A 14,145-nucleotide genomic window follows, 5' to 3' on the forward strand; every position below is an offset into this window, starting at 1 on the left:
ACAGTTCCTTAGGCAACTCTTGTCTGTTACTCAGGTTTTTCCCTGCCAACCTAAAATGATCTCTGTTTCTCTACTTTTGCTTTTCTTATTCCTTTGAGAATGTAAATGTCTTAAACGCCTACCCAGTTCCCACACTCAGAAATGATTTTGCCCAATTTCTAAAGATGTATAGCATTTACGCCTTTCACTAGTTATTTCTTTTCTTTGTTCTGTCCATCTTTCCGAATGGATTAGAAATTCTTTAAAAATAGGAAACCACGTCTTCATCATCTGAGTGTATTAAGTAGTTGCCTTCAACTACTTAAAACTATGTTTTGAATTTATAAATTCACTTTAGTTGAATTAATCAGTGCCTTTTGTCACAAGAGACTATCAAAACCTATCACTTCTTACCTGAGTTTTTTCTTTGTTCGTAGATAAGTTTGAAAAAGGAACTGAATGGCGAGCTGTAAGCTCACCTTTGCCATGCAAGGGTAGCACGGATGCTTTAGTTTAGTCTACGGGAGAGGGAGAAAAAGGAGGGCATTTTTCACAGGTGTTTTATAGACTATCACACATTGAGATATCTATGTAACTAATGCGATATCTATATAACAAAGTTAAATACTAATAAGAAAAATCCAGCCAGTTTATTATAGAAAAATGTTCCAGTTAAATCTTAACAAGATTAAGAAAAGATAGTTTCTTCCCTTCTTTTATGAAGCCTTCTCAGAATAGAGCCTTCAGACCACAGGATGTTAAGTTACCCATCATCAGACTAAGAAAGTTTTCCCCTTACTGGCAAACTGTGATCACGGTACTTAAGAAAAAGAAGCACTTGGAAATTAATCTTGAGTCTGCTAATGTCTGATTACAAATTAGGAAATACTAATTCCCACAAAGCCCAATATCCATTTACATCACCTATGGCTACTCTTGAATTCTTTATAAAATTTAAACAAGGACACTTTAAAAACATAGGGACACTTAAAAAACCCACCCCCATTCACCATACATTCTCAATATTGCCCATATTTCAACATCACCCAATAAGTGACACATCTGTGGGAATTTTTTTTTGGCAGCTAATCTAAATGCTAACAAATGAGAGTCATTTGAGAGAATGAATCACTGAATGTTTTAGCTGAAAGACATGTAACTATGAATTCTCATTTCTTTAGTAAAAATCCAACTTACAGCATTCAATGATGCTAAAGACAAAACAAAACTGAAATAATCACTACTGTACACATCTCTGTTCTTCATAAACTTGAGGTTTTCATCTCTCACCATCTATAAAAGAAAACTGGTAATTATTTTTAAGGAACAGGGTAAATATTCAATATGAAGAAGATATTTTTAAATTTTAATTGAAGTATAGTCAGTTACAATGTGTCAATTCCTGGTGTACAGCACAATGTCCCAGTCATACATACACATACACATACACATATTCATTTTAGAAGACATGTTTTAGTGATATATTAGGTAAAATGGGTTCATAAAAACACTTCTCTCAAGCTTTGAAATTTTTAAAAAGCAGAGAGAAAAACTTCCTTTCAAATATAAGAAGTTGTAAAAAGGTGAATTATTATTCATTACACCAAATTCTTTTGGGAAATTCAGGAAAACCACCCTGTGAAGGACAAGTGAATTTGGGCAGGAAGGGACAAGCAGAGCTTTCCCAAGTATAACCAACTCCATGCTTTCCTTGTATCAGATTGTTTAATTCTCTTTCTCTTAATCAAAGACTCCATATTTTTCTTAAATTTTTGGATTCTGGCTACTTAGCTTTTGATTACTTAGTGTTTAAAGTCTAGACTGGGAAGTTGGACAGTCTGAATTTAAATCCTGGCTCTGTGACTTTGGCAGCCCATTTCTGCTTTCTCAGCCTCTGCTCTCCCATCTGAAAAATGGGAATAAAACCTGCTACTCCACAAGTGTTTAAGAATTAGGGACTTGTTTAAAGCACATAGCACAGAGTAGGTATTCAATAATTAATGATCACTGTTTTCTCAGTTTTATCCAAAGATTATGAAGCTTAACATTTTTCTCTCCAGATTCAGTAAGTTAACTCCAGCAATGTATTCCTCTACTGCCCACTCCCCCCACCTCTTGTCACACAGCAGGTCAGTGACAGTGCTGGCCAGTAGTGAGTCTGCAGCCACCTGTGTGACAAGGTGGGTCAGGAGATGCGGTGCTAGAGGAACAACTAAGTCCACAAGAAGGCTGGCAGGAGTAGTTCTGGACTTATAAGATGGATTTTGACATTTATCTGGATTTTCTCCTGGAATTTTTTATATAGTTCTTACCTGGTATATTCGAACAGGCATTTTCTCCACAAATAGTCCTTTCTTCTCGCCTTTTTTAACCAGCTTGGTTAGAATAGAGAGCCGGTCGTTGTTAGGTCTATGGGGCCGAGGAGATGACTGAGGTGAAATTTCTGGTGAAGATGGTGCTGACCTAAGAGACAGGATTGGAAAACTGTTTGTCTAGAATAAAGTGGCTATTGTTTTAGTAGTCACCACGACCAGATAAACTTGGTATCAGACTTAAAAATAAACTGTATACTTTTCTGATCCAACATATTAAAATGCAAACTCACAGACAACCGGACTTTAAAAAAACCTTTTGGACAGTGCCGGCATAGTACTATAGTTTGAACGTAAAGTATACTCAATAAATGAGATTTTAAGAAATCTCAATTCTAGAATGAAAAAATTTATATTTCTAAATACAAAATATCTTTCTGCCAAGGAAATAATGACCAGGTAGCAATAAGAAGAAAGAAAAGGGGTAGAGGGATTTACCTATTTTCTTTGCAGAATTTCTCTCTAGCTTAGCTAATTACCTTTAAATCCCCAAATCTCTAAAGATCACAGTATCACCTACTGAAATCACATGGCAAATTCCACAGAGGAGAAACTCACAGAGAGAGATCCTCAGCCTCCTGCCGAACCACGCTGACTCGACTTTTCTTTGGTAACACTGGGGAGTTCTGATCAGATACCCTTTGGTAGAAGAGCATATAGGCATTCCAGTATCTTCGGCGTACATCAGTATAAGGGTTTGCTTCATAACGAGACATTAAGAAAGAAGTCTTTGTAAATAAAAAAGTTGTTTTTGTCTTGACAATCTATAACAAAGGACCCACAAATCCATCAAGTAACTACTAACTAAATTTGTTTTTTTCAGTAGTACTTCGATAAGTGCCAAGTGTAAGTAAAATGTCTGTCTTTTTAGAGCACTGCTTAAAATCACTCTGCAGGTGGTACAGAGGGGCAGGGAGTAAGGGAGTTGTATGGCAGTGGAGTAGGGAAAGAAGGTAAACATGCCTAAGCAAGTTGAAATTCAATCAAACGGCAAGAACTAACATTTAAAAGTAACTTCTATGGCACAGGATGGGATTATAATTGGCCTCACTTAACCATTTCTGCTTAGAACAGCCAAATCAGGGTAAATTTTGGCAACGATACTATGTTCAGTCATTAAAGGTTACTACCATTAGATGCATGACTACCATGGTATGTTACCAAAATCTAATATTGTGGATCTTAAGCAGGTGGCAATTTTTAAATGCCCCTAGAATATTTCAAAGTCAGGTTTCAAAAATGCTAAGATTGCTGCAAAATATTTTTTCTTCAAATAGCAAATTCTGATGGTATTTTGTGATGTACTTTTCCTTATACATTTTCTTCTAGGGGTGGGGGTGGGGGGTTGTAGAAAGATTCCTTTGCAACACTGCATAACATAATGATTTTAGAAACACAGGTGCTATAAATGTCTTTTCTATTAATCATTCCTCTATATAAGTGAAAATGAAATTTGAAAATTTTAGTGGACAACTACTTATTCTGAAACTATTTTTAATGTTGAAATTCTTTCACTATTTGTTCTTTGATATTTATTTCTTCCACTTAATTTATCCCCTCACTCCAAGGCTGCTGTAAGGAATTATTTAAAAATATGTTTGTAAGCAGCTTGAGCCTTCTCACTCTGGCTAACAAGGAGTTCATGGATCTATACAGCTAGAGTGATAGTATGTAAGAAGAATAAAATCTATTCTACTTTTATGTAAAGAATACTGCTTCCAACTTGATAGAAAACTGTAAATTAAAAAAATAAAACAAATGGAAAATGTCCATTTGTAAATACTTACTTTGATCATAAACTTTTGGTCTATATTCTCCTCCAAAGCATTCGTACTCCAGGGTCTCATCATTTAGGTCAAATTCTTCTATAACTGTGTCATTAAATTTATACCATTTTCCTTTTCCACATCCCCTAGAGCACAGATTTAACAAAGAAACAAACAAAAACATTATAAGGTTAAAAAACAAACATCTCCATCCCTAGCACTTATCTCTATGTACTGTCTGCAAACATAGCAAGTGATTATCATTTGAAATACCTAAGAGAAATATAGTCATAGTTACTTCAATTTCTTAAACAACTTTTCAAACTGAAGAGGGAGAACAGTTGTAACAAGTTTTAAAAATCCAGTATGAAATAAGATCAAAGAAGCAAAAGCTTCTCTGCACCGTGATGATAAGTGTGGATGACAAAGCAGGGCAGGCACGGGGGTGGTGGTGGGGTGGCTGGAGAGACTGCTGGAAACGGGGAGTGAGGGAGTGGTTGGAGAACGCCTTACCGCCTGTCCTTGATGAAGGAGTAGTAGTGGCCGGCATGTGCCTGCCCACTGTGTACAATGACACCCACAAGTTCATAATTTTCTGTGAGGGCAACTTTTTTCCGAGGAGATCCTCCACCTCCCTGATCCATACTTCGCCCATTTTCACCAACTTCAGAAGATGAATCTTGGCGAGCCATTCCTGAAACTGTGTAAGGCTCCATGTTTAGCATCCAGGGAAACTATTTAAAAGGAAAAAGAGCACATTAATATTGATTAGTAACATATAACAATAAAGTCAGTACAAAGAAGAGGGGTGTGTTTTCCTAATTTCAGCTAGGACTACCCTCCAATTCAAGCACACAATCTCTGAACGGCTCACAAGTCTGGGCAAGTGTAAGCAGTCTCTCGTTTCAGCATTAAGGAAAGCATTTCACTTCATGGCTGTCACGAGGATGCCTTCTAGAAATGAGGGTTACTGGTTAGGGATCTGCCTGTACCACTAGCAGGAGCTGCTTAAGACAGGGGCTGTGTACTTCTCAGAATGCTAAGACCATAGCCTTACACATTTTAGGTGAAATTTGAAAATATAAAAAGGAAACAATAAAGGGAGAGAAGTGATAATAATTATTTAAAAATCAGGAAAAAAAAAAGTTACCCTTATCTGTTCATCATATTTAATGGAGCGTCCACTCTCCCAGTCAAATCCAAATCTCATCAGGTGAATGACCAAGACACTAGGTAATGACTTAATACAGGTCCTTTTCACTGTTATTCTCTAAAGAAGAGCAAAACCCAGTTATCTCCATGGAGAAAATAAAAAACATCAAAGTAATTAATACAAAGGTCACAGATTTCTATAGGGCTTTCCCATCTATGTGGACACAAGTCACGGCACAATCCAATGGAAGTAACAATAAGATCTTAATACTGATCTCACATAAAACAAAGACAAAGCACATGAATAAGAAATTAACTTGTTTTTTAAAAAGAGCAAATGTAATACCTTTTCTTTACACTTTTCACAGTAATATGCATTACTTCCCTCTAGAACTTCTCCTCTAACAAACTGGTCCAAAGAAATTTCCAAACTCTGACAGGAAGTAACTCCAAGGTTGAGAGCCATAAAAGCTTCCTCACGTTCGTATCTGATCGGGAAATAACAGAAAAACCATGATCAGCAATGGAATTTAAAAATCTTGACGTTATCACAATACCCGAAATTGAATACAGAACTACATTCATAATCAACGTAATTAACACATACCTCCCCTCATCCTTTTAAAAGTATACTACCAAATAAAAAATCCCATTTTTTTTTACCATTTAGAATTGTCTAAAATTACAAATTTCAACAAAGGAATTTTAGAAATAGAAACCAAAGAAATTTAATTCAATAAACATTTATAGATCCATTGAGAGAATATCTACACGCCTTTCAACAAATAAAAAATTTACAACGTACTAGAAGAAACACTTAAAAATGATGCTGATTATTTTTTGATGTTAGTATTATCTTCACTAACCTGTGAGGACAGTCTTTACAGATCTTCTGGTCAGAATAGATGCCCTGAAAAGTATTCTTAAAAATTTGGTCTCTCCCCATTTTCTGTTGAAATAAAAAGTTAAAATTTTAGTTGATGCCTCTAGAACTTTCAGGTTGTATATACAGAATTTCATTTTGATCTACGCTAAAGCACAGATTTTAACTTAACCAACAAAATAAAATGAGTTACCTTGGTTGTTTAGGCTGGAAACTAATGAAAGAACTATAATCCATTTGACCCACTGTCAGGGTAACGCACATAATCAGAAAAGGAAGAGGAGAGCCACCAGCTACAGCAGATGACAAGGACAGCATGCCCGTGATGACTCTGACTCCTTCTCCCCAGGCCACGATTACCAAGCTAGTATTAACTCTCCACAATCTCTTCTCTCTTCTTATATATGCTATAAATATATGTTATTTAAAAAAAAAGAAATGGATAACTTGTGCCTACTGATGAGAGCAGAGGCAAACACTGGCAGTGATGGGAGGCTGTCCGTATCTTAGAAGGCGATACCATTTAGGAAGTTTGTCACATGTTTTACTGGGTAGAGGTAGGAAGCGTTGGGTTAGATAACCACAAAAAACTTTTTAATCTGGTCCTTTTCTTCCCTTTGACAAAACAAGACTGCTCTGCGTGGGGCCATCAGTTCACCTTGACAGCAGTCCTCCTCTGAGGCCAGGTTACTTCAATGCAGACACAGAGCATATAGTTACACACGGTTATTATTACATACTTTATCAAGTGTCAGATTAATTAAGAAGAAAATAAATCTATAATCTATAGTGTTCTGTGTATGTTTGATATTCAAACCCAGAAGAAATGCATTATAGTTGTGGTATTCAAGATGATCACTTTCTGATTTGTCAGTTTCATAGTAATCCCAAATCCTGAACCACTGTTCTCATGCTACAGACTCTGAGGGAGTTAGAGGGAAAATGAAACTTTTTCTACCTTGAGATACTCATCCATCTGATCGATGAGACTAGTGAAGAATTCATATGCATCCTGCTGTTCTCTTACATAAAGTTCTTTGTTCCACATCTTGAAAATCTATGTAACAAGAGTTAAATACGTTGTTAAAGGGAAAGTAGCAATTTCTGAATATAGTAGAAAAGGAATGTGAAAGAGCCCTTAAATGTGACTAAAAATCAGGTTCACTATTAGGATATAAAAGTTCTTATACTGACGTGAGATTAGCTTGTATTTAGCAGCCTATGCTTTTCCCTGGTCCCTTTATAGTTAAGTCTATGAAACCATACCGGCTGAGATCTAAGGCCACCCAGAGAGTTTCTCTTAGAAGCCAACCAATCTATATGGGAAAATATAAGGCGAAGCATAGTAAAGCCGTGTTAAAACAGAATGTTCTTTGTTAGAGGCATTAGTGAAATTGGCATAGGTTCAGAGGAATAATTTGAACAAATACTTCAAACAGCTAAATAAGAAACATGAGAAATAGTCAAAACAATTAAGATCAGCAAATCCCTAGCTGACTATTCTCAACATTCTGATCACTTGAATCAAGCACCAATGTCAAAAAGAACTGTATAGACAACTGGATTAATCTAGAGTTAAAAACAAGACCGTTATCACTAGAGAAAGAATGTGGCCACACTCCACTCCATGTACATAACATCTTTTTATCTAAAGAGTTACTGGTTGAAATACCTTCCAAAAGTTCTCAGGTACATAGTACTGCAACTTGCTTTCCATCAAGTGCCCAAAAAGAGACTGTACTTGGTAGAATACACTGTCGTCTGGATTGTCCGTGTCATCATCCACTGAAAGCAATGACTAAAAAGAAATGAACTGTGTTAAGTCAGAAATATTCAACCGTTTTACAGGAAACTTGACTTAACATACGTGTGAGCACCCATTATTGCTCTTTGAGAATGGTATGTGTGTTTGGATGCATCTATAACTCTGCACATGCTTAGCTTCAACACTTTCTAGCTGGTATAATCATGAATAAATCATCTCTTTGAGCTTCTGTCTGATTACGAATAACTGGAACTAGATCCTGGAACTACCAGGATCTCTACAAGAAATAAGTGCAACATGATAACACACAGAACAGTCTCAAAACTATTTACTGCTGAATCACAAGTTACTAGTATAGTGCTGATGATAAGTCTAAATATATCTAGAACACCAAAAATGTTAGTGATTTTATATCAGAACTTGAGAATATTTAGTTCAAAAATCACATTAAGTCAAATACAATGTCAAACAGGCAGCATATTACCCTAGCAGACTTATAAAATATGTGACTATGAACAATATATTATCTATAAGATTTATGAAGCTGCTAGAGAATCTCCAATTTTGCTTAGTTTTGGTAAGCCCCAAATTGCAATATATGAATATGGAACAGTTCTCAGGCAATGTACACATACACCATTTATGATACTAAACAGGAAAGAGGAAGGAAATCACCTCAGGGAGACCTGGCTGCATATACAGCTGCTGGAAGACTGCATTCATGTAACATGTAGCACCACCGTTCCTCAGCCCCACAAACCCTGAGCTGGACCTGCTATCCACTGGGGGAAGGTACTAGGAAAGAGATGAGTAGAAACAGTAAAGGAGAGAGCATTAGCATCTGCCACCAACACATGTCCTCACAGCTATACGAGACGCCCAAAGGAAAAAGATACAGATTTATCCATCCTGCGTGTTTATGAGTCTGCAAATGCAATGCAATTCTAGAACTGCTCTCTCAATGTTTCCTTCCAGTTCCTAAAGTACCTCGCATATGGGGCATGTGTCTTTGTACATCCACTATGTAGTCACGCGTTCAGTCACTTAATTATCATTCAACAAATGTTCCTGAAGAGCCTACTATGAGCCAGGCATTGTGCCAGGGATATGAGAGACAGCAGGAATGTATCTGGTCCCTGACCTCTAGGAGCTTACATTGTAGGAAGGTAGGTAGGTAGCCATTAATCAACTAAAAGTACTGATATGTATGTACAAACTGTGGAAGTTCCCTGAAAAGGAGGAACAGAGTTCTGTGAATAGAGTTTACTATCCTAACCAGTCTGGATGGTCAAGAAAGGTGCATATTCCTTTCCTTTCTTTTCGAGAAGGTAACATTCTTCTATTGAGCTTTCTAATAAGCATGCAATTAAATAGGTAAATACCCTAGCATGTCACTTAAGGATGGTTTGTAATAATGCAGATTCCAGTACAGCGTTTTTCTAGGTAGAAATAATCTAGAAAAGGCATCTTGGATAAAGTTTAATATGGCACTTCTCCAAGTAGAAAAGGATATTGTAATGACACACTGAACTGCTATCACAGTAGAACCTTGGTTCTAATGCTATGACCAGAATCATGTTATCCGCATATATCAAGTACTTGCATCCATGCAATAACTAATCAACTGACAAAATCCTGCAGGTCTTCTGGACTGAAAAGAACTGCTAAATATCACAGACTTTTTGTTAACATTCAACATACACTTAGAGTAGGGTGATTTCTAAGACATAATTAACACTGTAATTTACTTGTAGTCCAAATTGCAAAGTAAAAACTTATAAAGTAAAAAAAACTGGTTCATAACAGTGCTAAAAATATATTTATATATGACAAATATTTTCTTCATTATGCTGACATAATCCCTGACTTATTAAAATTGTAAAATTGTCATTTAAAATCTGATTATTAAATAAATGCATGTAAAACTAAAGCATAGCATAAAACAAGCATTATAAACTAAACAGTTCATACCAAAATAGTTTCCAATTTACACACTCGAATTTCACTTTGCAAGTGCCATTTCCTCTGTCTGGAACACTTGTTCTCATTCTTTTCCCATCTAATTTGTATGTTCCATAGTACTCAGCTCAGGTATCCGAAGGGATGACAGCCTATCTATGATGTTCATGGAGAATGCTTTCAAAGTGTCCTCTCACTCCTGGTCCACAGGTCCAGGGTACCTGCAGCTCACTTCCTTCTTGCAGATCCCGACACATACGAAGCTGTTCCACGGCTACTTATGGCTGGAATGACCTTCCTACCTTGCTTCAATTGGCTCACTATCCTTTTGGGCTCTATATTAAACTTCATCATTTCTAAGAAGCCTTCTAAAACACCACCAACATGTGTCGAAGTGCCTCTCTATTAATAGAGCATTCAGGACATACCTCTATCTAAGGGCTGGGATTATATTTTCACTTTTGAGTTCCAAAAGCTAACAACACCCCTTAGCACATAGTAAACTCAATAAATCTTAGTTGAATTTAACTGAACACAAACTGTACTGTGACAGAACCAGGATCTGTTTTACTTTGTAACTCTAATGCCTGGCACTGTGCCAAGCGAAGAATTTCTCAAAAAATAGGTTGAAATGTTACTTTTTACTGAGAGTAATTATCAACTGACTTGAAAATGTCTCATCTTTTTTAATTAAAAGGGTATCAGTTAGTAATATATTACAGTGTATTAGTGTAATACACTACAGATGATAGCTGACTTGAATATGTGAACATGACAAGCAAAAGAATAACACTGATTTTCTTTGTGATTAGGATAATGTAAACATAATTTTCAAATAATGCGTTTAAGAGATCATTCTAAAAAAAATAAGTGCATCCAGATCTAGAGAACTTACATCAAACTCCTTGGTAAGAGCAGGATCAGGTTGATGATGCATAGAAAGTAGTTCTTTTGTAATAATTTGAAGATTTGAAGGTGAGCTATCAGCCAGCATTACAAGGACTTCATAGGCTGCCAATCGGCTATTCACTGTACTACATCTAAAAACGAAAGACACAGTCAATTTCAACAGTGAATAATTTACTTAAGTTGCTCATTAAACTAAATCAGCATTTGAAATGAAAGTAAAGAGCTGCAATTCCTGAAACAGGGTTAAGTTAGGTCTGCTGGCAGAACCCAGTAATCTAGTGGGAAGTGCTTTCTTAACAAGGGAAGAGACCATGAATACTAGGGGGATGATTATGGTTTAGAGCTAAACATCTTCTTGGCCTGATGATAAAGTAGCAAATTTTTAAATTACAACTTCAGAATATTCTTATCTAAGTGATGGATCAGCAAGAATAAAGCATAAAGAGCCTGAAAACTTTACCAAAATCACAACATGGAAATAACTATCTTTCAATTAAAGTAGGTAGGAAGAAAGGTTTTGTAGATATCACCCTGAAATTCATCTACACAGCAAATATCTACATGGCAGAAAGCTACACAAACCAGAATAGATGCCCAAAAACACTTTATATGCATCTGCAGATAAAGAATTCTTCAAGGATAGTAATCAACTTTCTACTTTGCTGGAAAAATGGAGACAGAAATACATAGTTTTTTGTCACGTCAATTTTTAGAAAATGACAATGACAGATAACCAGCAAGCATTCTGCAGGAAACCAAAGGCTTCTTGATGGCTCACCTTTAGTAGAAATCATTTTGGGGAAGGACAGTAATTTCTCACTGTCACTTAAGCCATCCTTGCATTTCTTAGGACATCACAGGTTAGGAAGGATACACAGAAAAGAGGACATCCAACCTCTGAGAGACACTTATGGAGTGGAGTGTAGGGTATGTGTTCAAGAGGGGGCTGAGGGGCTTGGAGATCAGCCCCGCGTCAGGCACTGAGGACAAGGGCTGTGTGGAGCTGGCACTGTCCTTTGCTTCTTACCTGTGTTTCTGGGTTGCAAAGGACAGGTAAAGAATGAACAGAAGTTACCATATATACAGGTAAGAAGTCCTTTTGTTGGTGTCAGATGAGAATAGCATTACTTGTGAAAAGAGTTTCTGTGTACTTTAAATCTCTTTCTGGCTTTAGGGTTTTGGTGGGAAAAGGCTGTGAGTCACTGTGATAAACGAACATCATTCAGTGCACTGGGGAGGGATGAAACAAGTGTTTCCTTTTCTAGTCAAGGCACTGTATGTGATTAAAAAATACAACTACCTGTTGGTGGAGGTACTAATTTTAATAAATACAACTGGAAGGATTCGTGAAAAATAATTTCAGTAAAACTGCTGAAGATTTATTTTCTCTGTTCACTGAAAACTGAAACACTCATGTATTTCTATTGCTCTAATAAAGGAGCCCCCACGGAGCTAGCACTCAGTCTTCCAGAACAAGACTAGGACAGGGGAGGGGATGGAAGTCACAGTTTGAAGGAGACCCAAAGAGTTTTGACGAAGGTTGTTTATTACCTAAAACAGATCTTGCTAATAGCGAATCTCTAGATAGAGAAATATTCATACATAAGATAGCTCTAAGAGTCCATTAATATAATGCTTATTATTATGCCTTGCCCATTTCAATAACCACTGAAACTGTACGGGAATTTTTTTTCTCTGGTTAAATACCAAACCCTCAGTTTCTTTAGGATTACTCAATTAACTGGTTTTCAGGAGAAAAGAACAAAGTAAATTAGATTCAGAGTAAATAAGACGGCAGCTTGTAGCTGCCTCCTCCTATCTCAAAGAGTATAAACATCACCCACGTAGGGTCAACATTACAAAAGGATCTTTCAAATTTCTACCCATAAAAACTGATATAAAATTTGATTCTAAAATTATCACCGTAATAAGTCACTAGCAGTTGTAATTATCAGGACACAGTCAATACTCAGCAAATCACAAGGTTCATGTACTAACGCACCTATGCTCTTCTCCCAGCAGAAACCCTTAAGACTCAAGCCTACTTTCTGTTACTTTGGAAGGAATTCTTACAACCTCAGCTTCTCCTGGAATTCATTACTGACCAAGTTAACCACATTATTACTTACTCTTCCATCTGGATGATAATAATGGTACCAGCAAACCTGTGCTATGTGCCAGGCAGGCTTTATCCTAAGCCCCCTCACATGCATTCTTTATATGGCAGATAATATCTTACAAGCTACACACACTCACAAGATGGAAGACAAACTCCAAGTTAAGAAAATCTTTCTGGACTAAAGTTTCGAATTAGAATTTTTACCAAAACTGAACACAACGCATTTTCCATACTTTGGATGAAAGTCCTGTTGACTGATGGCGGCACTGCCAGCTGGAGAATGACTATTTAAAATAATTCTAGAAGCTCGGAAAAGGAAGTCATCTAACAATGGTTTAATGAGTGATGAACCTGAAATAGAGCATAACATTCATGTTGAGGATGAACATATATTTTAATTCAAAGATTCTGTCTTGCACTTTCCTATCAGAGCATCTAAGGCCATCCCACGGCAGGGCATTCAATTCAATTTGATGTCTCAATGTTCATTTTTTGAACACTTACAATATGTGGCAAAGCTCTGTGGGGCAGAGGGGTGGGGATGGGTGGGAGAGTTGGGGGACAGGATTCAAAGATAGACAAGTGAAGGTTCCTCCCCTACGAGCTTACAATAGAGTGAAAGAAGTTAAGCTTTCACTTAAGAAACACTAATGCCGGTAACATCACAAGGCAGATGGTTTGAGTGAATAATTAACTTTTACTCTGGGCACAGGGGAGTCCACATAAAAGTTTTTTTAAAACTTTAAAAATCTTTAGCTAAAAATGACGTGCCCATCTCACCCTGGTTTAGAATCACTCTTTTCTATGTATCCCCAGTAGCCAAGAAGATTTTTATACAGCTTGGTTTGTGCAATAAAAGTGGTAACTAACGTTTTGATCTGTTTTCTGAATATAACTTGTAATACTGAATACGCTTTTATAAATTACATGTGTACCCCACCATCCAGGGGTGTTGGTTGGGGGCTGCTTCTCGAGACAAGAATTATCTTTAAAAGAGGTAAGACATATAACGGATTATATTTTATAAAGTATGTAACAGCAAAAAGACAAAAACCTACTTTGATTTATAATTTTTAGTTGGTATTAAAAAGTTACGTGATCCAACTATTTCGAACACTTTAAAATTCTCTATAGGGTTTAATGACAGATAAAATTCACCTTAAATTTGTTAGCCACTAAAATTCCAATCTCTTATTGCCTGAAGGGTCAATTTTCTATGGAACACTTAGCATCTATCTTAT

At 36.5% G+C, this 14,145-nt stretch overlaps 1 protein-coding gene across 2 annotated transcripts in view; it reads right to left on the reverse strand.

Annotated features, from left to right (window-relative positions):
- Positions 1-14,145, reverse strand: part of USP24 (ubiquitin specific peptidase 24) — a 120,115-nt gene that overhangs the window by 23,476 nt on the left and 82,494 nt on the right. For both annotated transcript variants that reach the window (XM_032494381.1, XM_032494380.1), the window contains exons 41-54: positions 13,138-13,255; positions 10,772-10,916; positions 8,593-8,712; positions 7,825-7,950; positions 7,111-7,209; positions 6,136-6,218; positions 5,616-5,757; positions 5,268-5,387; positions 4,631-4,851; positions 4,139-4,263; positions 2,910-3,051; positions 2,292-2,442; positions 1,177-1,272; positions 394-497 (exon numbers count right to left, since the gene is read on the reverse strand). In XM_032494381.1, coding sequence (XP_032350272.1) covers positions 394-497; positions 1,177-1,272; positions 2,292-2,442; positions 2,910-3,051; positions 4,139-4,263; positions 4,631-4,851; positions 5,268-5,387; positions 5,616-5,757; positions 6,136-6,218; positions 7,111-7,209; positions 7,825-7,950; positions 8,593-8,712; positions 10,772-10,916; positions 13,138-13,255 — 1,792 coding nt within the window. The remainder of the gene's footprint in view (positions 1-393; positions 498-1,176; positions 1,273-2,291; positions 2,443-2,909; positions 3,052-4,138; positions 4,264-4,630; positions 4,852-5,267; positions 5,388-5,615; positions 5,758-6,135; positions 6,219-7,110; positions 7,210-7,824; positions 7,951-8,592; positions 8,713-10,771; positions 10,917-13,137; positions 13,256-14,145) is intronic.

Source organism: Camelus ferus, chromosome 13, assembly GCF_009834535.1.
Source record: "Camelus ferus isolate YT-003-E chromosome 13, BCGSAC_Cfer_1.0, whole genome shotgun sequence".
Classification (NCBI taxonomy): domain Eukaryota; kingdom Metazoa; phylum Chordata; class Mammalia; order Artiodactyla; family Camelidae; genus Camelus; species Camelus ferus.